Source organism: Microcaecilia unicolor, chromosome 5 (genome assembly GCF_901765095.1).
Source record: "Microcaecilia unicolor chromosome 5, aMicUni1.1, whole genome shotgun sequence".
Classification (NCBI taxonomy): domain Eukaryota; kingdom Metazoa; phylum Chordata; class Amphibia; order Gymnophiona; family Siphonopidae; genus Microcaecilia; species Microcaecilia unicolor.
Window position 1 is genome coordinate 65,728,906 of NC_044035.1, and position 21,971 is coordinate 65,750,876.

Below are 21,971 nucleotides of genomic sequence, written 5' to 3' on the forward strand. Positions count from 1 at the left end.
TATATAACCTTTATGAAACTTCCAAAGGAGTATTCTTTTTAGGTGGGTGGTTAAGGCAATAATGCTAATATTTTGGCTGAATAACATGTTAAATGGTACAATCATGTCATTTGTCCTTATCACATTTTTGAGTGCCATGCATAGTGAATAATAATGAGATGTAAAGGAGGTAATTTAAGAAGCATCAGCATGTGTATATAGTGACATTTTAAGGTATAAATTAGCTACAAGTATAAATGGTGATTTCTGAACTCTGATGTTTACACTTGTAGATAGCCCTGATAGAGATTTCAAGGGTGTGTGTTTTGGACATGGTTGGGTAGACTAAAATGTTATCCCATTTCATGGTGGTTATATATGTATGTATATTTTAAAAAGTTTCCTCGTTGGCTTTCCAAGGCAGACATAGGTTTTATAAAAGTTCTCATTTCAGCCAGGGCTTTAAAAGGGGAATTAAGGGGTACATTTTTTTTAATCCTCATTCTTTTGCTTTAAAAAGATTTAAACCTTTTGTGGCTTGCTTCCTTCCAGTATTTATATGTGTAAGTTGCACAAGACCCATCACAAGGCCATTTTGATTCTACCAACATGCCTTCAGTTTATATTCTTTGTGATGAATGTCTTTGTATGTGATGTCTCTCTTTTTGCACCTTGCTTAGTGCCTTGGTTCTTCATTCTGTTGTTGATGCTGATTTATCCTTAGTGTAATGCTTTGGAGTCATCTTCCTTTCACAGTACAGAGAAGAAATGATAGTTGCACCTCCTAGATTCCAGTTACCAAATGCCCTCTACAATAACATTACCTAAGCTAAACTTTTGTGCACCTGTATACCTCGGGAGACCTTGATTGTTGATGGCATTTATAATGCTAAACTTTTTACTGAATCCCAGTGGCCAGCACTTGGGGCGTACTCTCTCTCTCCTCATCTTTTACACACACATGAAACAACAGTGTCCAAACTTTTCATCCTCATTTCCATGGGGTCTTCTTGCCACAGTCGGTCCCACTTTGTCCTTTAGAGTCTTCATGCCAATTTTGGTACTTCTTTGCCCTTCTTCTCAGTGCCTCAGGTGGCATTAGTTCATTCTACTGTTTGTGCACCTTTGCCTCTCTCATGGTGATTTGGAGTTTTCATACCACTGTTAGCATCCTTTGTCCCTCTTTTGTTATAGGATCTGCATAAAAACATAGAAAAAGAAGGCAAATATAAACCATATAGCTTGTCCAGTCTGCCCACCCATACCATCTTCTATCCCTTCCTCTCCATTACAGATCCTATGTGCTTGTCCCATGCATTTTTTGATTGAGACAATTGTCTTCTGCCATTTTAATGCCAACCTTTTTGAGGCTGCTTTTAACTCCTAACTTCTAGTCACCTCTTCAGTACCCATGTCTCATCATTCCTATAGTAAGTAATTCCCTAATCCCTTATTTGTCGTGTTAGTCTGTCTTGGATAGATTGTAAGCTCTGTCGAACAGAGACCGCCTCATACATGTATAGGACAAAATTCTATAAATGGTGCCCAAATTTCGGCAACAGTAAAAAATTGAATGCTAAGTGCTAGTCTATAAAGGACCCTCAAAGTAGGGCACTGCTTATACAATAACACTTGGCACCAGGATCCATGCCCAGTTTTAGGTGCGGATCTGCCTTATTCTGTAACACTGAACGTAAATTCGAGGAGTGCCCTGACCAGTCCATGCCCCTCACATGACCTCGCCCCATTTTTGAATCTGCACGTAAAATTTATGCATGCATCTTTATAGAATACAGACTCCAAAGATGTGCTGTGTGAATTCAAATTTGGTGCCAATTAGCACCAATAATTGATAGCATCCAATTATTGACACTAATTCGCTCATTCAGTAAAATTGCATACATAAATTGGGTGTGTGCTCAAATTTGTGTGTGCAATTTTGAGTGCCATATATAGAATTAGGGGGATAGTGTATAGCGCTATTTATGTCTAGTAGCACCATAGAAATGATAAGCAGTAGTAGTAATGCCTTGGAGTACTGTTGCCTCTGTGGCAGACACATGCCAGTAAGTATTAAGCAAATTTGAATACAGATGGATGGAAAACCCACTGCTATACTGCAAAATTGCAAGATTAGTTGACTTTCATGGACCCAAATAATTCAGAATCTGAAATAAAAAGATCATTGAACCAAACATAACTGAAACATTTTTGCTCTGCAAACCCCTGTCATAGACTAACCAAATGTACAAGATTCTATTTTATGAAATGTGTCAGATATATATTGTCTTCAAAAGCTCAAGTTGTCACCAACCTATTTTTATTCCAACAATCTTTAGGAGACAAAAAATAAATTCTGTTTTATTTCTAGTTAGATCTTGTTGTATCCTCTGTAATATTAAGAACAGAAAAAAATGATAGCAGTAGCATTCTTAATACATATTTAATGTATTTTCTTTTTAGTTTTAGCAAACTGTATAGAAGTTTACTATTAAACTAATGGTTATTGCTTTTACAGCACTAAGGAGGTTTCATTTACTTGTGATGTATCTGAAGAACCTGAGGAAATGACAGAATCACTGAAACAGTGCATAGCCTGGTTTGAGACCTATTTTCGTGAACCCTGGGTAACAGAGAAACTTCCCATCCCTGCTTTTCACCACCCAATTTTTCAGCAAGGTCTGTAACTATTTGTGTTTCAATTAAAATGCTTTTTTTCTTTAATGTATTTACTACATTTTGTAACTCACAACATAAATAAGGTATATTTTGCATTTGGAGACAACACAGAGTATAACTTACTAACTGTCTACAAAATAAGTACATAAGTATTGCCGTACTGGGAAAGACCAAAGGTCCATCAAGCCCAGCATCCTGTTTCCAACAGTGGCCAATCCAGATTACAAATACCTGGCAAGATCCTAACATTTTATACTGCTTATCCCAGAAATAGTGCATTTCCCCCAAATCCATTTAGTAACGACGGTCTATGGATTTTTCCTTTAGGAAACCGTCCAAACATTTTTTAAACTCCGCTAAGCTAACCGCCTTTACCACATTCTCTGGCAACGAATTCTAGAGTTTAATTACACGTTCAGTGAAGAAACATTTTCTCCGATTCGTTTTAAATTTACTACACTGTAGCTTCATCGCATGCCCCCTAGTCCTAGTATTTTTGGAAAGCGTGAACAGACGCTTCACAATCTACCCGTTCAACTCCACTACTGTTCAAATTTGGGACAAGCACAAGTAATTGTGTTCATTTTGCTTCGTGATAACATAAACATAATGTAACTTATATTTTGACATTTGCAGACAGAATAGTTTAAACATAGACATATCTGAATATAAACTTTTCAAGAAAATTATTGTTAAGGATCATTGTTGTACCAGGTGTTTCCCAAACACAGCAGGATTAATCAGGCACATAAGTGGAGCGACATCATCAGGTCTTACTGTAAAATTTGGAGCAGGTATGACTGTTCCCATGCACAGCTGTTTCCTCAACTCCTTAGTTAGTCCCATAGCTTAAAGATTAAGGCAACTCTGAGGAAAATATACTCGAGTGTCAGATCAATCCTGCTGTTTACAGAAAAAAAACGTGTTACTAGCCAGCAATGGTCCTTTATCTGTCAACAAGCAGAATTGCTTTAGGCACATAAAAGGTTGACTCCCAAGCTTAAGGCTATGAGGGTTGTGAGAGTCTGAGCAAATTCACACTCCCTTATGTAGATTGGTTCAACCAATACTGTGCGGTAAATGTGTCCCACAAAGTAGACTTCCGAGGAGCACCTGTTTGTTCCTAAAAGAACTGGGTGCAGGATGCTAACCAATTCACTAGTGTTAGTTTGGTACTGGGATAGTAATTCTTCTGTGGTAAATGGAGACAAGCAGCTGTGTAGATTTCCTTATGGATACAGTTCTATTATGGCTGTATAGGAAGGCTGGTTTACAGTCCAGAATATGCAGGGCTTTCTCATGAGGATTTGGATAGAATGGAAGAAGCATTATTTCTTCATTAATATGAAAATGTGTTGCTACCCTAGGTAAAAACGTGGGGATTTTTTTTTGTTTGTTTTGATACGTAATTGAATATCTTCCTCTTTTGTTAGTGTTGGGTTCTACTTTTTTGAGAGCTTAATATAAGGCGAATTGAAGTTAAGGGGAAATTGGCCTGCATTGTTTTCATTTTTATTTCTTGTTTATTTGTTATGATTGTACTGCACAACCCCACCCTATTTTCTGTACAAGTGGGGCTAGAATGAGTTCACAGAACTAAATTTAGATTTATTCATTTATATTCCACCTATAACTAAGCAGAGTACAGAGCAATACACACAAAAGTACAAACTGAAACACCATTAAAACAAACATAAAATATCAAACATTTCGTAAAATAAACACACCCACTACTTTCCCATTCATAACCTCCACAGTCCCATCTAGATAAATCCCACCCTTCCATAAACTGTAAAATATACATACATAATCATCAGCATTTTGCAAATTACTGATTTAATCATTTCAATTTTGAACTCTGTCTACTATGCAATAACTAGTTTAGTATGTTGAAACTGTGTGAGTGGCTTATAAGGTACAAAGGTTGGAAGTTTTGGTTCTGGTTCTAGCTGAGTTAACAGGTACTACAAAAAGCACCTTCTAAGTGGCATGTTTGAGTTAAGGCAGACTCCATTGGCTCAAATGGCAGCTTCATAAGGTAAATTAGGAAAATGTTCAGGCCCCATTGCACAGGGCTTTCTAAGTTGGTGGTTTGAAATAGAAGCCCTTTCATGAATCAAAAATCTATAGGAGCCTGAAGCTGTGAATATCAATTGGAATGCCTGTTGTTTGAAAGTTGTGACACAGGATTTTTACCCCTGATGCAACCTCGGCGAAACAGGGATTCCCTGTCAGGTATTGGAGGCAAGTTTGGATGTTGGAGACCAGCCTTGAACTGATGAACTGCAATTGTTTGTTTGTTTGTTTGTTTGTTTTGAAGCATTAATGCCTGTGCCATGTAGTCTTCACTCTGTTTGATGATTATGAGGTTTATGCTTTTTGTGCTATATTGAAGGTGACATTTTGTTTCTGCTCTGTGATGGTACGTTGTGCTTTAGCGGCCATAGTGGAAGCTTGAGCCTGGATTCTGAGGTCTTTTTCTCCATTTTTTTTAGTGCTAGTGTTTATTTCATTCAGAGTGTTACTATATCTGTATTAGTTATGAATTTATTGATTTTCAAGAGTATCAGCTGGGCTTTTACATACAGCAGGAGCATGAGATGCATTCAGTTGCTGGTCACCCCTCCCCTTAAGGGTGACCTGCATGTGAGTACTGGCAAATTTTTATTTGTTTATTTTGTTTAAACCAAAATAAATAAATTTAGTTACTCCTACCCTAATTAAAGTCATTTTCAAATTTGGTTTTGTCCTGACTTATCTGCATTTACATGCGAGAAGGAAGAGCATTTTGGCAATGCAGTTAATGGGTAGCACTTCATGCATACTTTATCTTCCTTGTAGCACAATAAATGACAGCAGATAAAGGCCTGAATGAATCCAAAAAACTCTCTACACTGCAAAAATGAACTACTGCTGAAGTAGAATTTGGTATATAAAATTAACTTATGTATAGCTTTGAACTAGAGAGATTCAGTACATTAAGGGCTGAATTATATAAATAATGGCTAAAAAATCATTACTGAAAAAAATAGCGAATGGCACTAAAAGTTAGGCACCATTTATAGAAAACCGCTTAGCGCCAGGAATCGTGACTACATTTAGGCATGATCATTTACACCAATGAAACCTTGGTGTAAATTACTGAGACTCAATTGGGTGTGGTTTCCCTTTTTCTATAACAACACGCATAAATTAAAGGAATGCCCCTCATCTGCCTATGACCCTCCCATGGCTGTGCTCCCTTTCTGGACCCATGAGTAAAATTTCAATTAGCACCAATAATTGCGTGTTAAGATCTCAATTATTGGTACAAATTGGCTCGTTATTCTATTAAATTACACAGTAAGTTGGACACGTGCCCAAATTTACATGTGCAATATTTTGCGACTTTTATAGAATTCAGGGGTTAAAGTGCAGCACCGTATCAAATTGTTACCATGCTGAGCTGTGCGTACAGTGCATCCAGAACTCCAAAACAGCAAGCACTAATTTCTACATCATATATATCTAATTCCTCAAATAATAAAGTGCTGACCAAATATCCATCCATTCATGCATAAAAAAGTGTAGTTCCAAAAAAAATGTCTCTCTCACTGTGCCCAACAACTAACAGTTCAAGTAAGTAACTTCTCTGTATGCAGAATCTTCAATAGAGCGATGGCCTCGACATGGCTGTAGTCTAGCTGTGGTCTCACGAGGTGCCTCGTTCAACCTGTTTCAGGACCAGCATGATCCATCCAGTCTGCTTAGAAAGGTGGCCAATGTTGAAATTGGCGATCTGTACAGATTATCCCCCCCCCCCAATACCTTCTCTGGGATTTTTTTTTGTTGTTGTTGTTGTTATAGCTTCTGAGTCAGTTAGGTTTTACTTTTAAGTTTCTCCACTAGCAGCTTCGTTTCATGTCCTCTAATGCTATAGTTTTTTTCATTTTTTGAAAAGGTTTGTTTGTTCATATATATGTTTTAAATGTGTTTATCATCTTCTCAATCCTTCCTCGCCTCCATAGTATACATATTCAATAATACAACATAAGCATTGCCATACTGAGACGGATCAAAGGTCCATCAAGCCCAGTATCCAGTTTTCAACAGTAGTCAATCCAGGTCACAAGTTAAGAATATAAGAGTAGCCATACTGGGTCAGACCAATGGTCCATCTAGCCCAGTATCCTGTTTTCCAAACAGTGGCCAAGCCAGGTCACAAGTACCTGGCAGAAACCCAAATTGTGGCAACACTCCATAGTACAAATCCCAGGGCAAGCAGTTGCTTCCCATGTCTGTCTCAATAGCAGACTGGACTTTTCCTCCAGGAATTTGTCCAAACCTTTTTTAAACATCCTCATTTTTGTTTTCCATTCCTTTTCGCACACTGAGCATAGGGTTTCAATATATCGTCGTCAATGATACCTAGATCCTTTACCACTCGAGTGAAACCAAACCAGTACTATCCACCATCCATCGCACTTACCTCCAAACAAAATAGAATGATTCAGAGTATCAAATGCAGTACTTACATCCAGCACTACCAAGATGACTTCATTGTCCGTCTCAAATCTGTGACTGATGCAATATTTTTGATTCCTGTCAATATGTGTTCAAAAATTTTCATAGTACAGAGACTTCCGTTTAACAGTTTGGTCAAGAATGGTAACAAAGAAAGTGGTCAATTCATTGGATTACCCAAATATTCCCCCTTTTTAAGTACTGGACAAAATATATCCCTTTAGCTGCGGTGGAACACAGTACTTAATGAGGCAGTCATGAATATAGGGAAAATGCTTCATGAGACTGAAAATCCAGATGGCCAAACAAACATCCAAGTCTTAAATTTGATGAAATTCCAAACAAATCGTCAGAGGGCTTCACAAGCAAGAACTCTGTCCACAATACGGTACAAGAAAATCGCACACCAGTCTGTAACAAGCATGACAGAATCCAGGCATAAAGAAATATCTGCTATCTTCTTTATACAAACCATAGCAGAAAATAAAACAAATGTAGAAGTGCCCTTAAGTTTCCGTATCAATGATTTAACAACAGAAAACAATTCCATAGTTATGTTTTTTTCAGTTAAAAGTTTTCAGTAAATTGAAACCGTAATTGCCAAAGTATGATTTTCAGATTTTGATTGAAAGCCTAGTGCTTACAAAGCTGGATTGTTGTAATAGTTTGTTTTTAGGGACATCAGAAGCTAGAATACATGCAGGTCAAGTTGTGCTGCTGTGTGTATGATTTTTGGTTTCAGTCGTTTTGAATCTGTCACAGGTACGATGAAGTTGCTTCATTGGCTGCCAGTTGCTTATAGAGTTTGTTTAAATTGTTGTTGTTGTTGTTGGGTTTTAAGACTCTATATGACTCAGCTCCTGTCTATTTTAAAGAGGTGTTGCAGTGTTATATGCCTACTTGGGCACTGCGTTAACTGATTGTTCTATGATTGAGGTGGTTGCACTTTTCTGTTACTGCGAAAGCGGCGTTATCGTATGTGGGTCCCATTAGGTGTAATGAATTGCCACTGAGGCTCTGTCTACTGCTGGGTCTTGATATTTTAAAAAAACAGTTAAAGGCGTTATTTGCACAGGCTTATTATGGTATGTAGATATTATATGTAGATGACATGATATGATTACATGTTTTTGTGAGGGTGAAGAAACGATATTCTGGATTATATATGATGATTATATATGTATATGTATGTGAATTGTTTTAATGGTTGTGTATGTATTTTTCTAACATAGGCGGGCTAGAAATGTTTAAAATAAATAAAATTTAAAGAAGAACTTATCCACGTAGAAAAGTAAGAAGATCAAGCAATGTCATAGGCGGTCGGTGATTCAGATGTTTGGGGAGGCTAAAGTGGGTTGGGACTGGGGTGGGGCTAGGATATTGTGGAGCGGGGCAAATTTAAATCCTTGGAGTGGCAACAAAATGTGTCAATGGTATAGGGGCAGTGGAGGTACTTTTGGACATAGCAAAGAAGAACCCTTTCACTGTGGTGCAGCTTCAAGTCACTTCTCATAGCTCTTCCGGCAGAGACCCCTTACCACTTTAAAAGTCTGATCCAAGTACAAAAGCATTAGTGGCATCATCCAATAATTCTTAAGTTAAATTGGATGCTGAAGATTCATCAACATTAACTTTTTTTCAACTCTAAATGATTCATCTAGTGAAGACAACTGCCTGAATTGTGCCAGCTATTCTACATACCCCCCAGACCCCTATCATCTTTAAGTAAACAGTAAGGATGGTCTGTCATTTGAATCAAACAGCATTCACCAATGAGAGTGCACTCTTTTCCCATAGTGTGCATATTTGTAATGGTTCGTGCATGCATACACTATTGGGGAAAAGTGGCCACTATGTACATATAGCACATACTCTTTAACAATGGTATGCACTATAAACAATATTTGTTTTAAAATGAAAAAGGGTGGAAAGACAAAATGAAGATTTAATTGCTGCCCCTCCATAGTAAACAGTTCAGTGCATCCTTCTGTAAAATATTGCCAAAACAGTTACCCTTTTCTTAGCATGTAACATGCCATATCCCTTTAGTTAATTCAACTATGATTTCATGAGCTTTGAGAGATTCTCCCACAGGAGGAAAAAAAAAAAACCAAAACAAAACTCCCTAACCATCATTATAGGAAACATAGTCCTAACACCAGTTACCAAATATGATGGCCTAGATCTATCACTTGTAGCTAATTTTACATCAATAACAAATATCCCTCTCTTTACTAAACTTACTGAATCAATTGTAGGCTTACAACTCTCCAAATATTTGAGTAATCATAATAGGTTACATCCTTCTCAATTTGGTTTGAGATCATTGTATATATAGGTTTATGTTTATTAAATATATTATAACCCGCCAATATTCCAAAAACAAATTGGGTCTAAACGGTTTACATTACTAAAATCAAACATCAGAAAAGAATGCCAAAATCTGGATAAGACAGAAAAAGCAATCACACAGCAACAACCTAGCATAGAGGCTCTGTGTTAGAGCATTGAGTTAAGGGCATCAGATAATCCCCTTACAATTTGATATTTCTGCTACCTCTGACATAGGGATCATGGATTATTGCAGTTAAGGCTGAGTGAACTTGGAATTTCTAACACTCAATTGGTTTAAGGATTGTCTAACAAACAGTTCATACCATGTCATAAAGTATACTGTTTCGTCACTTTTTTGAAGACCACCTTGCAGAGTCCCCGAGGGCCCATTCTGTTTAATATGTATATGAGTACCTTGGGATCCTTATTTCAAATAGGTGAAACCTAAATTTCTTATGCAGATGATGTTTTTGCCTTAGTTCCTTTTTCAAGGACAGTAGGTCAGACTTATATTTGTATAAACAATTGCATAGAAAAATTAGACATCTTCTTGCTCATTAAAACTGAACACTAAAGGAAACCAAAAGTATTGTGGTTTAGTAACTCTCCAGGCTGAGGAGCTGCCAGTAGGAAAGTGTTTGAAAGTTTTGGGATGGTGCTAGACGCCACATTTTCAATGGACTCTCGGGTCAATAACCTTTTTAAGAAGGCATGTTTTAGACTTAAACAGTTAAGATCAATTTGTTCTTATTTCCTCAGTGATTATTTCACTTTAATAAGACAGACATTAATTCTCTCTCATACCTGGACTATTGTAATACACTATACTGCAGTCCTTCTGTCAGGTTGCTTAAGAAGGTTCAGCTTTTACAGAATACAGCAGTTAGGTGATATTTGAGTTGACAAAGTATGATAAGGTAACCCTTTTCTTGCTACAGCTGCACTGGAACCTGAAGGGAGCTCATGTCGGTTTCAAAGTTGCATGTCTGGTTTGTAAAATTTTGGAAGGTGACACCGTTGACCGCTTATTCAATATTGTAGAATTGCTCAAATCAAATCGTACTCATCATATATCAGATCTGGCTTTGCTTAAATACCTATCTCTTAGAGGTATGAGGCCTAAGTACTAGAAAATTCCTTTTCATATCAGGCTGCTTCTGTTTGGAATTATATACTGTCACAAAATGCCTAGCCACACTCCTGGGGTTACCCCGCTGCCACTTAGAGGGTCTGTCCCCAGCACAGCTCAGGTCCGACTGCACCTGCCGCTTGTGCTGTACACTAGTACCTTGCTCCCACTGACTTGGTCCCAACCGCCCCTGGATGAGTCTCCGCTCTCAAATTATCCCCAGTGATTTCTAGGTTACTGGAGGCCACACTCCCAGTGGTCCCACAGTTCCCAGAACACACTCACAAACCACCAGGATTCTTTATCAGTCCAGACAGAGAGGCAATAAACTAAATATTGTTTATTGTCTTTTAAAAATCAAACAGTGGAACAAAATAGTTCAATCAGCAAACAATAACAGGTAACTAAAATATGGATCAATTATAACACTAACTAAACATTTGCTTACTTTTCTGAAAAGTACCTGGGAAGAACCGGATATATAACTGTTTGTTTACTGAGCCTCAGCAAAGAGATCTGTCTCTCTCTTCTCCCGGGCTAAGACTGAATCAACAGCCAGCAATTGCTGCTGGGTAATTTCAAACTCCAGGCCAATCAGCCCAGTCAACAAGATTTAAAAGCATTCTGCTGCTTGCGTCCTGCTTGTGTTAAAGAAAAATAACTTTCCCTGTAACAGCTTTACAGCAAAGAAATACCACCTGCTGACCAAATAGGAGAAATAAACTTCAGGATATGAATAAAGCAGAAAAATATCTAATACATTTTACAGGTTTAAAACACACTTTTTCTTCACATATACATTTGGATAGTAGAAAGTAAAGCTGTATTGAATAGCATATTTTACTATTTGGCTAAATACAAATATTGAAAAATATTATTCGGCTAGTTACGAATACTGAATACGAAATATGGGCGTTGAGCTTTAACATAACAAATAATAAAAGAAGCAACATGAAATCAGAGATCAAGTGTTTATTTCAGTAGGATTTTGCACAGTAGAGCCCTAGAATATTCATATTTGAATTTAAATCACTTTCGGCCGAATATGAATAATTTATTCAGGGCACTATTCGGGGCCAAATTGAATAAGTATATTTGGTAACAGCCCTATAAATAGAAAGTTATCTTCTTATAGGCTCTTTCGTATATAGCTCATCACCTCCTTATTTCAAAAGTATCTAAGAGTCATTATCCTTTCATAGGGTTATTTTACGTTTTTATGTCTCTTTTAACTGCCTTTGGATTTCATCACAGTGATTGGTTTTATTTTATGTTACCCACTTTGGACCTTTTGTTTGGGAGAAGGCAGACTAGAAATACATGTGATAAGTTAGAAGGATGCTAGGCTGCATAAAGTTATAACCTTCAAAAGAAAGGATGTGCTAGTGCCCCTGTGAAGATATTGGTGAGGCCCAATTTAGACTATTGTATTCCGTTTTGGAGGCCATATCTTGCTAAGGACATAAAGTCTTAGTTCAGACACAAGGGACAAAAATGGTAAGGGGTTTGCGGCAAGAGACATATGAGAAGAGACTTGAATACTGAAATATGTGTACCTTAGAGGGCAAGGGAGCTAGGGGTTAAATATTTGAAAGGTATTAATACACAAACAAATCTTTTCCAGAGAAGGGGAAGCAGTAGAACTAGAGGACATGAATTGAGGTTGCAGGGTTGGGTCGACTTAGGAGTAACATCAGGAAATACTTTTTCATGAACAGAATGGTAGATGTTCTTCCACAGGAGGTAATGGAGACAAAAGCAGTAGCAGAATTCAAGAACACTACGGGCAGAATTAGCCCATATATTCAATGATGGGCCATATTCAGGCACCAGGTCTGAATGTCTGGGCTTAGTCTGCCCATTGCAGTCAGTGTTTTAAAATACGCTGACCATCGCAGGCTAACTATTGGCCGGGTCCTACATAACATTGAATCCCTCCACAGTTGAGGCAGGACCCCCGATCCTCTGGCAAGCCAAGACCTATAAAATAGGATCCTGGAACCCAACCCCTGTAGTGTGCACATATCAATGCACATATCTACATTTATAATATATGTGCACACATCATAACTCAGCCTTTGCTCTGCCCAAACTACAATCTCAGGAACACAGATTGCATATAAGGGCACAGTTTTTGTATGTTTGCTTTTTATATGCATATGTGATTGTTCAACTTTATGAATGTCTTTTTTCCCATGTTGAACTTTACACACAGAAAAAACATTATAAAATTACCTCCCCACCCTACCCCCACATGTAATAGACTGGAAAATATATATTTAATACTGACATTCTTCATCCTCATTATTCAGAATAACATATGCAATAATATTTTAAATGGCATTCTTTTTTTATGATTCAGCTTTTGTTGTTTAGGAGAAACTGATATTAAAGGACATCTGTAAAGGCTAGAGAAACTGTTTCTGTTTATGACAAATGTAAAATAGAATAAGTTTAGCTGAATAAGATGGTGTCATTAGTTTGTGATTCACATCTTCAAAATAACTGTGAAGGAGCCAAATCGGTTTAAAAGAAGGTAACAAAATGGTTTAAGCTACTTAGCTTGAATGCCAATTATATTTTAATATTCAACTGAGCATATTTTACAAAGTAAAAAGGCAGCATCAATGCATGCATAACTCATTGGCAGCATCGACCAGCTGTGCCACTCTTCTCTTCGAATCACTTTGTGCATTTTAGTAGCATGGTAATTTAGTAGAGAACTACCTGAGTGATGGCATTTTCAATGAGCAGGTAATCTATAGAGAATTTTTATATGGTTATGAGTTCTGTGCTTCAGCCTGGCAACACAAAAAATACATCAAGACCAATTACAGTATCAACTTTCAGTGTGATACCCTTGCCACGCAAGTGCATGTATTTCTGCCCCAGGCATTTCAAATTGCATCTAATTTGAAATCTTTGGGGTTTTAATTAAATTTCAGAATATATGGAATTCTTCATTAGTACCTGCTCTGAATAGCAGATTATACTCCTCTCAGGCTGTTGTTAAAGAAGTAGGCTGTAGTAAATAGCATGTTGAAGAACTCATCATTTGTGGTGTCTGGATATTTCGAGCAGAAATAGTGAAATGCAAAATAATATCAAAAAGATTATTAGCCCAGTGAGAGACTCCTGATTTGTATTTTAATGGAATTTTACATTTCTCTTAATGATTTGCAAATTGTCCTCTGATTATAAGATGCATTAAGCATTTCATTTTAGTGGTGACATGCAGCTATTAGTAGATTTTTTTTTTCTGTCTTCATTTTAGAGTACTTCCCTGCAGCAGATAAATATTGAAACCATTAACACCTTTTGATGTACTTTGAAGGTTTTCGTTATTGGACTAGTATGTGAATTAATATGGTCTTTTGTATTTTAGCACTTTGCTTAAAGCATGTGATTGTACTTGATTGGGTGAACAGTAAATGAAAATACTGCAATTTCTTTCCAAGGAGACAAGAAAATAAAATGTATTGGCTGGAAAGAATGCAAACATTTTTCAGCTGAGCAATATAGCTGGGTAAAAAGGAAGCCCAGTTGGAGATGTGCCCAATGTTGGGTTTCAGAATTTAAGGGGGCAGTTATAAAGGTATGATAAGTATTGCATTTTACCATGGGAGTCACTAGCCTGTAATATTTCATGCAGTAAATAAATAATGCAACTTCTGAACAATTTTGCAAGCTGCATTATTTTTCCCTGTTGGGAGCATTGGACCACTAACTTGCACCCTGATGTTTCCAGAGGCCATCTTAAAGGGCCTGGAATAACAGTAAGTGCTATTAAACCTGTCTCTCCAATCCCCAACAAAAAGCCCTGGACCCCTGGAAAAGTCCCTCAACCCGCTCCTTAATTGACACCATGACCCCTAGTGGTAGTACCGCAAAGCTACTGCTATAGGTCAGTGTTACAATTTTGAACCTGAAAGCAGGCCCGCCGAGAGACTGGGCCGGGCCCGGGACAAGGCCGCCCCCTGGGCCCCGCCCCCACTACCCCCCCCCCCCCCGGGGGGGCCCGGCGCCACAGTCCCACCCACCTCCATCACCGCCACCGGGCCCCTTCCACCCGAACCCCCACCAGCAGAAGTGCTGTCTTCTGACTCCAGTATGCGCGGCCCACAGACGCACTCCTCTCAGCTGATCTTCGCTGTACTCTGCAAGGCTTCTGTGCATCTGACGTCAGACGCACAGAAGCCCTGCAGAATACAGCGAAGATCAGCTGAGAGGAGCGCGTCTGTGTGGGCCGCGCACGCCGGAGTCAGAAGACAGCACTTCTGCTGGCGGGGGTTCGGGTAGAAGGGGCCCGGTGGTGGTGGCTGGTGGGACTGCGGTGCAGGGCCCTCCTTGGAGGCCCGGACCCTGGGAATTTTGTCCCCCCCCCCCCCCCCGTCCCCCCTCTCGGCAGCCCTGCCTGAAAGCTTATGGGGCAGGAGTAATTGGGGTTCACTACTGTACCCAGCTTGCTGAACACCACAGACAAGGCCAGTACATGAGGAGGTGGGGGGGGGGGTGCAGCTTCAGGGGGGTGAAAGGTCTTTGTAAGGGGGAAGGGTGTACACACATTAGTTTACCTCTAGTCCCTTTCAGATGGTCCCTGGGAGCATTGGGCTGCATGTTAGTGGTCTTATACTTCCAGGAGGGAAAAATGCTACTTTATAACTGGTGTTTATTTTCCATGAATACCACAGCTTACAAAGTACATTGCATGGTACATTATTCAATTTGTATAATATTGAGGTACTTTGAATACATCTACTTGCTTTCATCTTATTATATAGAATGCATTGTAGTGAAATAGCCTGCATTAAGGACAAATAACATACAATTTTGCCTTTTTATTCATGTTACTGTAAATGGCTAAACTCCTCCATTATCCCCTGGACACAGGTTAGTCACTACCCCCTTAGCCACTTACCATGATTTTTCAACAAAATCTGTATTTTAATAAATTTAGGTACTGCAGTAGCAGACCTAAGTCCATCCATCCATCCAACCCTTATACAAAGAAAGAAAACTGATGTGCACTGTCATTGCCCTGATCATCCTCATTCCTGTACACCAGTGAAAATTGTGGATGCTATCCTCCTTCCCCCACCCCCAAATACCTTGTTCTTCCTCGTGGCACCCAGTAAAAAATAAAATGAGAGAGCTGAACCCTCACTGTTCCCTGTCTCTAAAATATCTTCCCACTCAGCAGACTCTTACTCTTCTGTGCTTCAGTCTGGGCTCCCCTTTTTAATAGCTTTGATCCTCAGAGCAACGAGGGAAACCCTGACAGTTTCAAATTATGATAAGTTGAGAGAAGACTAGCGAGAAATAGGGGGAAAGGACTGGGAGGAAGGTTGCGAGGGAGATGGTGTTATGGAAATGATGAATGTAGAGAGGAAACTTTATTAAGAAAATACTGGACCAGTGTATCTGAAAATGGTACCATAGATAGATCATGAATTTGCTGAGTTACAGTAAGGTTGGAGAAGATTGAGAATATTGTTTTTATTGGAGTTAAGAGAATTCTGTGTCAAGTTAGTAAAGTAAGACTTCTTGGCCTTATTCATCTGTAATGTAAGCATTGCTGAGTTTTGATTGGTGAAATTCAAGGGTTTTGGCATTCCGCATCTCATGCTTGGCATTTTAAAAGGGCAAGACCCCCTGGTTCAGTAGTACTGGTTGGAAGTAATTTTCCTTCACTGCCACCCTGGTCAACACCTGCATCCAAAGTAGCACCTCTCTTCCTCCTCCCCGCCCCCCACAGTGGTAATCTCACTGAACTATTGCTAGGAGTTATCCTTTCAAATAAGATGGGCATCATTTTGGATGCAGGCACTGACTCATGTGGCAGTGGAGGAGAATTACTGACATTCAGGACTACTGAACTATCACAGCAAATGGGGGTGGGATAGTAGAGCTTAGGGAGGGCAGTGTTGTTCTGTCATGGGGGAGTGGGGTTGAATTGTTCTATTGAGGTTTACCTGTTGGGGAGATCTAGAGGGGGTTCTGATTTGCAAGGAAAGGAGTGTGGGAGGGGGGATCATATATCTGAGGGGGATTGGAAGGCCAAGGGTCTTCGTCACCACAGCACTTCACTTGTTAATCACTCTATCAGACTGCGGTTAGCCTGGCTGCATTCAGCATATATTGAAGTGGTGCTAAGTGCATCTGTACTATTAGCAGTTGTGACATAGCACAAGGTACTGCTGTCACAGATGGTCAAGCCCCTGCTCCACCCCATTATGTCCTAGGCAAAAACAAAATGAAGTATCCTCCACTATCCAGTTGATTGTGGCTACTTTGCTTTGCCTTATAAATTCTAGAGCTTATGTTTACTGTATGTTTCAGGAAAGCATTGCTTACCTGTAATACATAGCGGTGTTGAGCATACATTCAGCATACATTCTCAGGGCAGAACAGCTACTCTTAATTTGAATGTATAGGTATGTTTGGTAGATGGTTTTCTTGCAGCAAATAATACATTCTGAATTGGCATTGGTAGTCTTAGAGTAGAGACTAAATGTTGCTCAATTTTCAGATTGTGAGGGCTAGGGACTTCAAACTAAAATGGGGTGGGGGGGGGGGGCGGAAACTGACAGTTGCCCAGGAGTGCCTGGTTCTGTGTGGAGTATCCTCAAAGTTACTAATGAAACAGGACATAGTGTTTAATGGGAGTAAAGAATGCATTATCCTCATCAACTTTTAGATGCTACGAAAAAAACACAATTTGAAGTGTCTATATACAAATGCTAGAAGCCTAAAAAATAAAATGGAAGAATTGGAGTATATAGCACCAAATGATGAGGTAGGTATAGGCATCTCAGAGACCTGATGGAAGGAGGACAATCAATGGGACACTATCCAGCTTATTTTCAAAGGAGATCGCCAGCATTCTTCCGACACAAATCGTGAGATGGCCGGCGATCTCCTGAACCCGGCCAAATCGGTATAATCGATTTTGGCCGGCACCAACTGCTTTCCGCTGGCCAATTGGTCATTATAATATGTGATTTCAATTACCCCAATACTGACTGGATAAATTCTACATCAGGAAGCACTAGGGAGGTAAAATTCTTAGATATAATAAATGACTGCTTCTTGGAGCAGCTGGTCCAAGAACCGACAAGATGGGGGATCTATTTTAGATCTAGTCCTTAGTGGAATACAGGGCATGGTACAAGAGACAATGTTGTTAGATTCGTTGGGAATCAGTGATCATAACATCACTGATTCCCAACATGATCAAATTTGAGCTGATATCTGGAATGAAGTCAGTAAAGAAATCTACTTTAGCAGCTTTCAATTTTCAAAAGGGTGACTGACAAAATGAGGAAAATGGTTGAAAAAAAGTTGAAAGGGTCAGCCACAAAGGTTAGGACTTTAAATCAGGCATGGTTGTTGTTTAAAAAGTACCATCGTGGAAGCCCAGACCAGATGTATTCCATGTATTAACAAAGGTGAAAAGAAGAGCAAACGACAGCAAACTGAAAGAGACTGTTAGTGCCAAAAGAGCATCCTCCGAGGAATGGAAAAAAGATCTGAATGAAGAAAGTAAGAAGCAGCATAAGCAGTGTCAAGTTAGATGAAAAAAAATAAAGAAGACTAAAAGAGAATATGAAAAAAAAACTTGCTGTGTAGACAAAAACTAATAGTAATACCTTTTTCAGGTACATGTAGATATGTTATCAGAAATTAGGAAGGCTATCAAACTGGGAAACACAATAATAATGGGTGATTTCAATTACCACGATATTGACTAGGTAAATATAACATAAGGGCATGTTAGGGAGGTAAAATTCCTTGTCAAAATCAAGGACTGTTTTATGGAGCTGCTGGTATAGGAGCCAACAAGAGGAGGAAAACTTCTAGACCTAGTCCTTAGTAGAGCGCATGATCTGGTGCAGGAGGTAATGGTGCTGGGACTGCTTGATAACAGTGATCATAATATGATCAGATTTGATATCGGCTTTGAAGTAAGTACACACAGAAAATCCAATACGTTAGCATTTAACTTTCAAAAAAGGAGACTAAGATAAAATGAGAAGAATGGGTCCGGGATTTTCTACATCTTTATCTTGACACTGTATGCTTGCTTGTGAGGTTCCTCAGGGGTCCATTCTTTCACCCCTGCTTTTTAACATTTATGTAGTCCTCTGGCATCTTTAGTACAGCAAACATTTGGTGTTTCCACTCAGTTTTATGCTGATGATATTCTCTTGTTATTTCTTGTGAATCCAACGATACCTGACATTCAGCCTTTTGCCTGTTTGGATGATATAACGGTGTGACGTTCGAGAATCAGAGTAATCCTGAACTAATCCAGGACTTTTGCATGTTGGGTGACGTAAGGCTTATCATTTCAATCCTTAGGTCTTACCCTTTTCGGTTCCCCGGTGAAAGTGGTGGACTCTTTTCATTACCTGGGTGTGGTGTAATAATTGACTCTGATCTATCTTTTCAAGGCCAGGTTTTGTAAGTGTTGTGTGCTAGCTGTTTGAAGCTCTTGGATGATGTTTACTTGCATGCCCTAGTACGTGCTTTTATCATTTCACATCTGGTCTATTGCAGTGTGGCTTACCTAGGAATAACACAGTCCGAACTGAAACAGCTTCAAACTTTGCATAATACAGCTGCATGTTTCCTAGGCAAAGGTTTGATCATGTATCCCCGCTGTTGGTGAAATTTCAGTGGTTACCAGTTTGCTTTCTCATTTTCTTTAAAGTTCTTTGTTTACTACATAAAGCATTGTATCTGGGGACTCCAACTTATTTGTCTGCCTTGATCATCCCCTATACTCTTTCTTGTGTTTTGTGGTCCATGGGTTTCTATTGGTTTCTCTGCCCATTTTGAGTCATGGCTCCTAAATTATGGATTGTTCTCCTTCTTTGTTATTAGATAGGAGGCTTCTTACCACCGTTTCAAATCTATCTTAAAGATCTAATTTTTTTGAAATGCTGTTGGCAGCTTGCAGGATGAATCTGTAGGGGAGAGTATCTGAGGCAATGCTGTTCACTGTCCTCACTGTTGTTTTGTGCTTCTTTACTATAGAATGATGGCATTCTTTTCTTGTGTGATTCTGAGCCTGTAAACCACTTTGGTCTTTTGCTAGGCAAGATGGTAAATTTAAGTGATCAAATAAACATAAACATTTCTAAGGCACACATGGATTTCTGAAAGTTGGTGATGAAGCTTGTTTGTGAAAGCTAGAACAAGGGTTTTCAAGATAGCTGCCAGGACTCGTCTACATATGGAAAAACTAGATGCTCTCAGTTCTGTAGATTGGCTGCCCACCACTACTTTATGAGGTATTTCGTTAAGACTCTAAGAACAAAATACTGAAAAGAAGAACTTTTATTGATAGTGGCCTATATGAAGGAAACAAAGGTATTTTCTGTAATGAGGATGAATTAGGTTGTGTGTGTAAGCATCCTTGAGAGTCAGTGTACAAGTTTGTCTCCCTTCTTTAACAGTGGTAAGGTGGAGGAAAGAATATTCATCTTGAACTTCTCCTTAAAGAGAAAAAGGATAAGGTTTGCAAGGCCAGGATGGGACCTAAGCCTCCAGTCTTCTTTGGAATGAGAAAACACATGAAGTAGAAGCCTTGATTCATTTCCTATGGTGGACTGCTCTGTGAGATTGGACTGAAAGAGGTGATTGGCTTCCTTCTCTTGCAGGTGGGAGTGGGTGTGAGGCAGGTAAGCCCACTGTAGAGGCTGGTATCTTTATCTTTGATAGGTTATTTGATATACCAGCATTCAAACCATTTATTTATTTAGGCTTCATTTGATTGCAGTTTACAAGAAGCAAAAATCAATACAGAAAGAAAAATAGGTTTCCACAGATGTTATCAGACAAACCTAAAAACGGGTATGGAAAGGGAGGAGGAGCAGGTACTGGAGCAATAAAGAGATATTACTGTGAGGGAAATATAGAAAAGTCTGGGAAAATAACCAGGTGGTTGATATTCAGCCACCAACAGCCAGAATTTTGCTGACTTCTGCCGACTTTATGCCCAATACTTATATCTGGCCTTCAGTATTGAATATACAGACATATGCGGCCAGCTACAACTTAACCAGTTAAGTGTGGTATTCAGCACTTAGGGGTCTTTTTACTAAGCCACAATAGCGTTTTTAGCTCATGTTAGAAATCAGCTGGCAGTAAATGCTCACTTCACTCTAAGGTTGTCTGGTTCAGTGAGCTGATGTGCCAGGGAACCTGACAAAGTCATCAAAACTTTGGCTGTTGTCAGCCGTGGACAGCAGGAAGAGTCTGTGCATCCTCATGAGCTAAGCTACTAGTTGAAAGTTTGTTTGGACTTTGTGATAAAATGCAAATTTTGGGGAGGGTTTTTTAGCCTATGATGACAGTGAGTACTCCTATGATTGATCAGCCGTGTTGCCAAGAAGGAGTCTGTTCAGGCTTTTCCTCCCTATGTTAATAAAAATTGATTAAAAAACATTAATTCAGTAGTATTCAGAGGAAGAGGATTATTTTTGAGTTGTGAATGAAAGTAGTTATCCTCTGAAGCTCTCTAAAATTGTTTTGTAGAAGGTACTCAATAAGAGCCATCATTAGAGGGTGGGGTGACAATCCAGGGGTCCTCCCCTACAGTAACCACACTCCATGCAACTGGATCCCTTCCCTAAATAGAAAGAACATAATTGGAAAATCTGTGGTTCAATCACAAGTGCAGAACACACTTTTATCAAATACAGAATAAATTAGTGATCACATTTTAGAAATAAAATGAAATATGCACACATGCTAACTGAAGAGCCTTTAGCCTTTTCCTTGTCTGCATTATAGGCCTCTTGCTGCTCTTTGAATACTCTATACTTCAGTAGCAGCGGCATAAACGGTATTAGTGCATCTGGCTTCCAGTAGATTGTGTATCAAGGGAACAAGCTGCAGCCACTTGCAGGACATTCAGCAGGAGCAATAGCAGGTTCTTAATATCATGGAAATCTGGGTGGTGTGAGCTGCCTGCTATCCTCCCTATTAACTGTAATGCAGATGGCTCTAGCTGGAAGTTGCAGCTAAAACTGTAGCAATGTCCTGTCCTCCCAAACTCTGTACATGCTAAATAAGGTGAGGTTTCTAGGGCAGCCAGGAGGGGAGGGGAAGCAGGGCAGAGATGAGTAGGAACGAACCACATGGAGAAATATACCGATACTCAGCACTGGCACATACCAGCTATGTGAAAAAAAAAAGCCATTGGTTTATGAGTTCTAGACGGAGGCATTCCCAGAAGTAGAGTTTTTATTTATGTGCGTATTTTATAAATTTTGAACTTAAGCATGTAAACAAATGCATCAAATTTGTATGTACCAAGGAGCAGGTGTAAATGTGTTCT

General features: G+C 39.1%; 1 protein-coding gene across 2 annotated transcripts in view; it reads left to right on the forward strand.

The window, feature by feature from the left end:
* Positions 1-21,971, forward strand: part of MGMT (O-6-methylguanine-DNA methyltransferase) — a 580,807-nt gene that overhangs the window by 433,748 nt on the left and 125,088 nt on the right. For both annotated transcript variants that reach the window (XM_030202962.1, XM_030202963.1), the window contains one exon: positions 2,498-2,658. In XM_030202962.1, the coding sequence (XP_030058822.1) occupies positions 2,498-2,658 (161 nt within the window). The remainder of the gene's footprint in view (positions 1-2,497; positions 2,659-21,971) is intronic.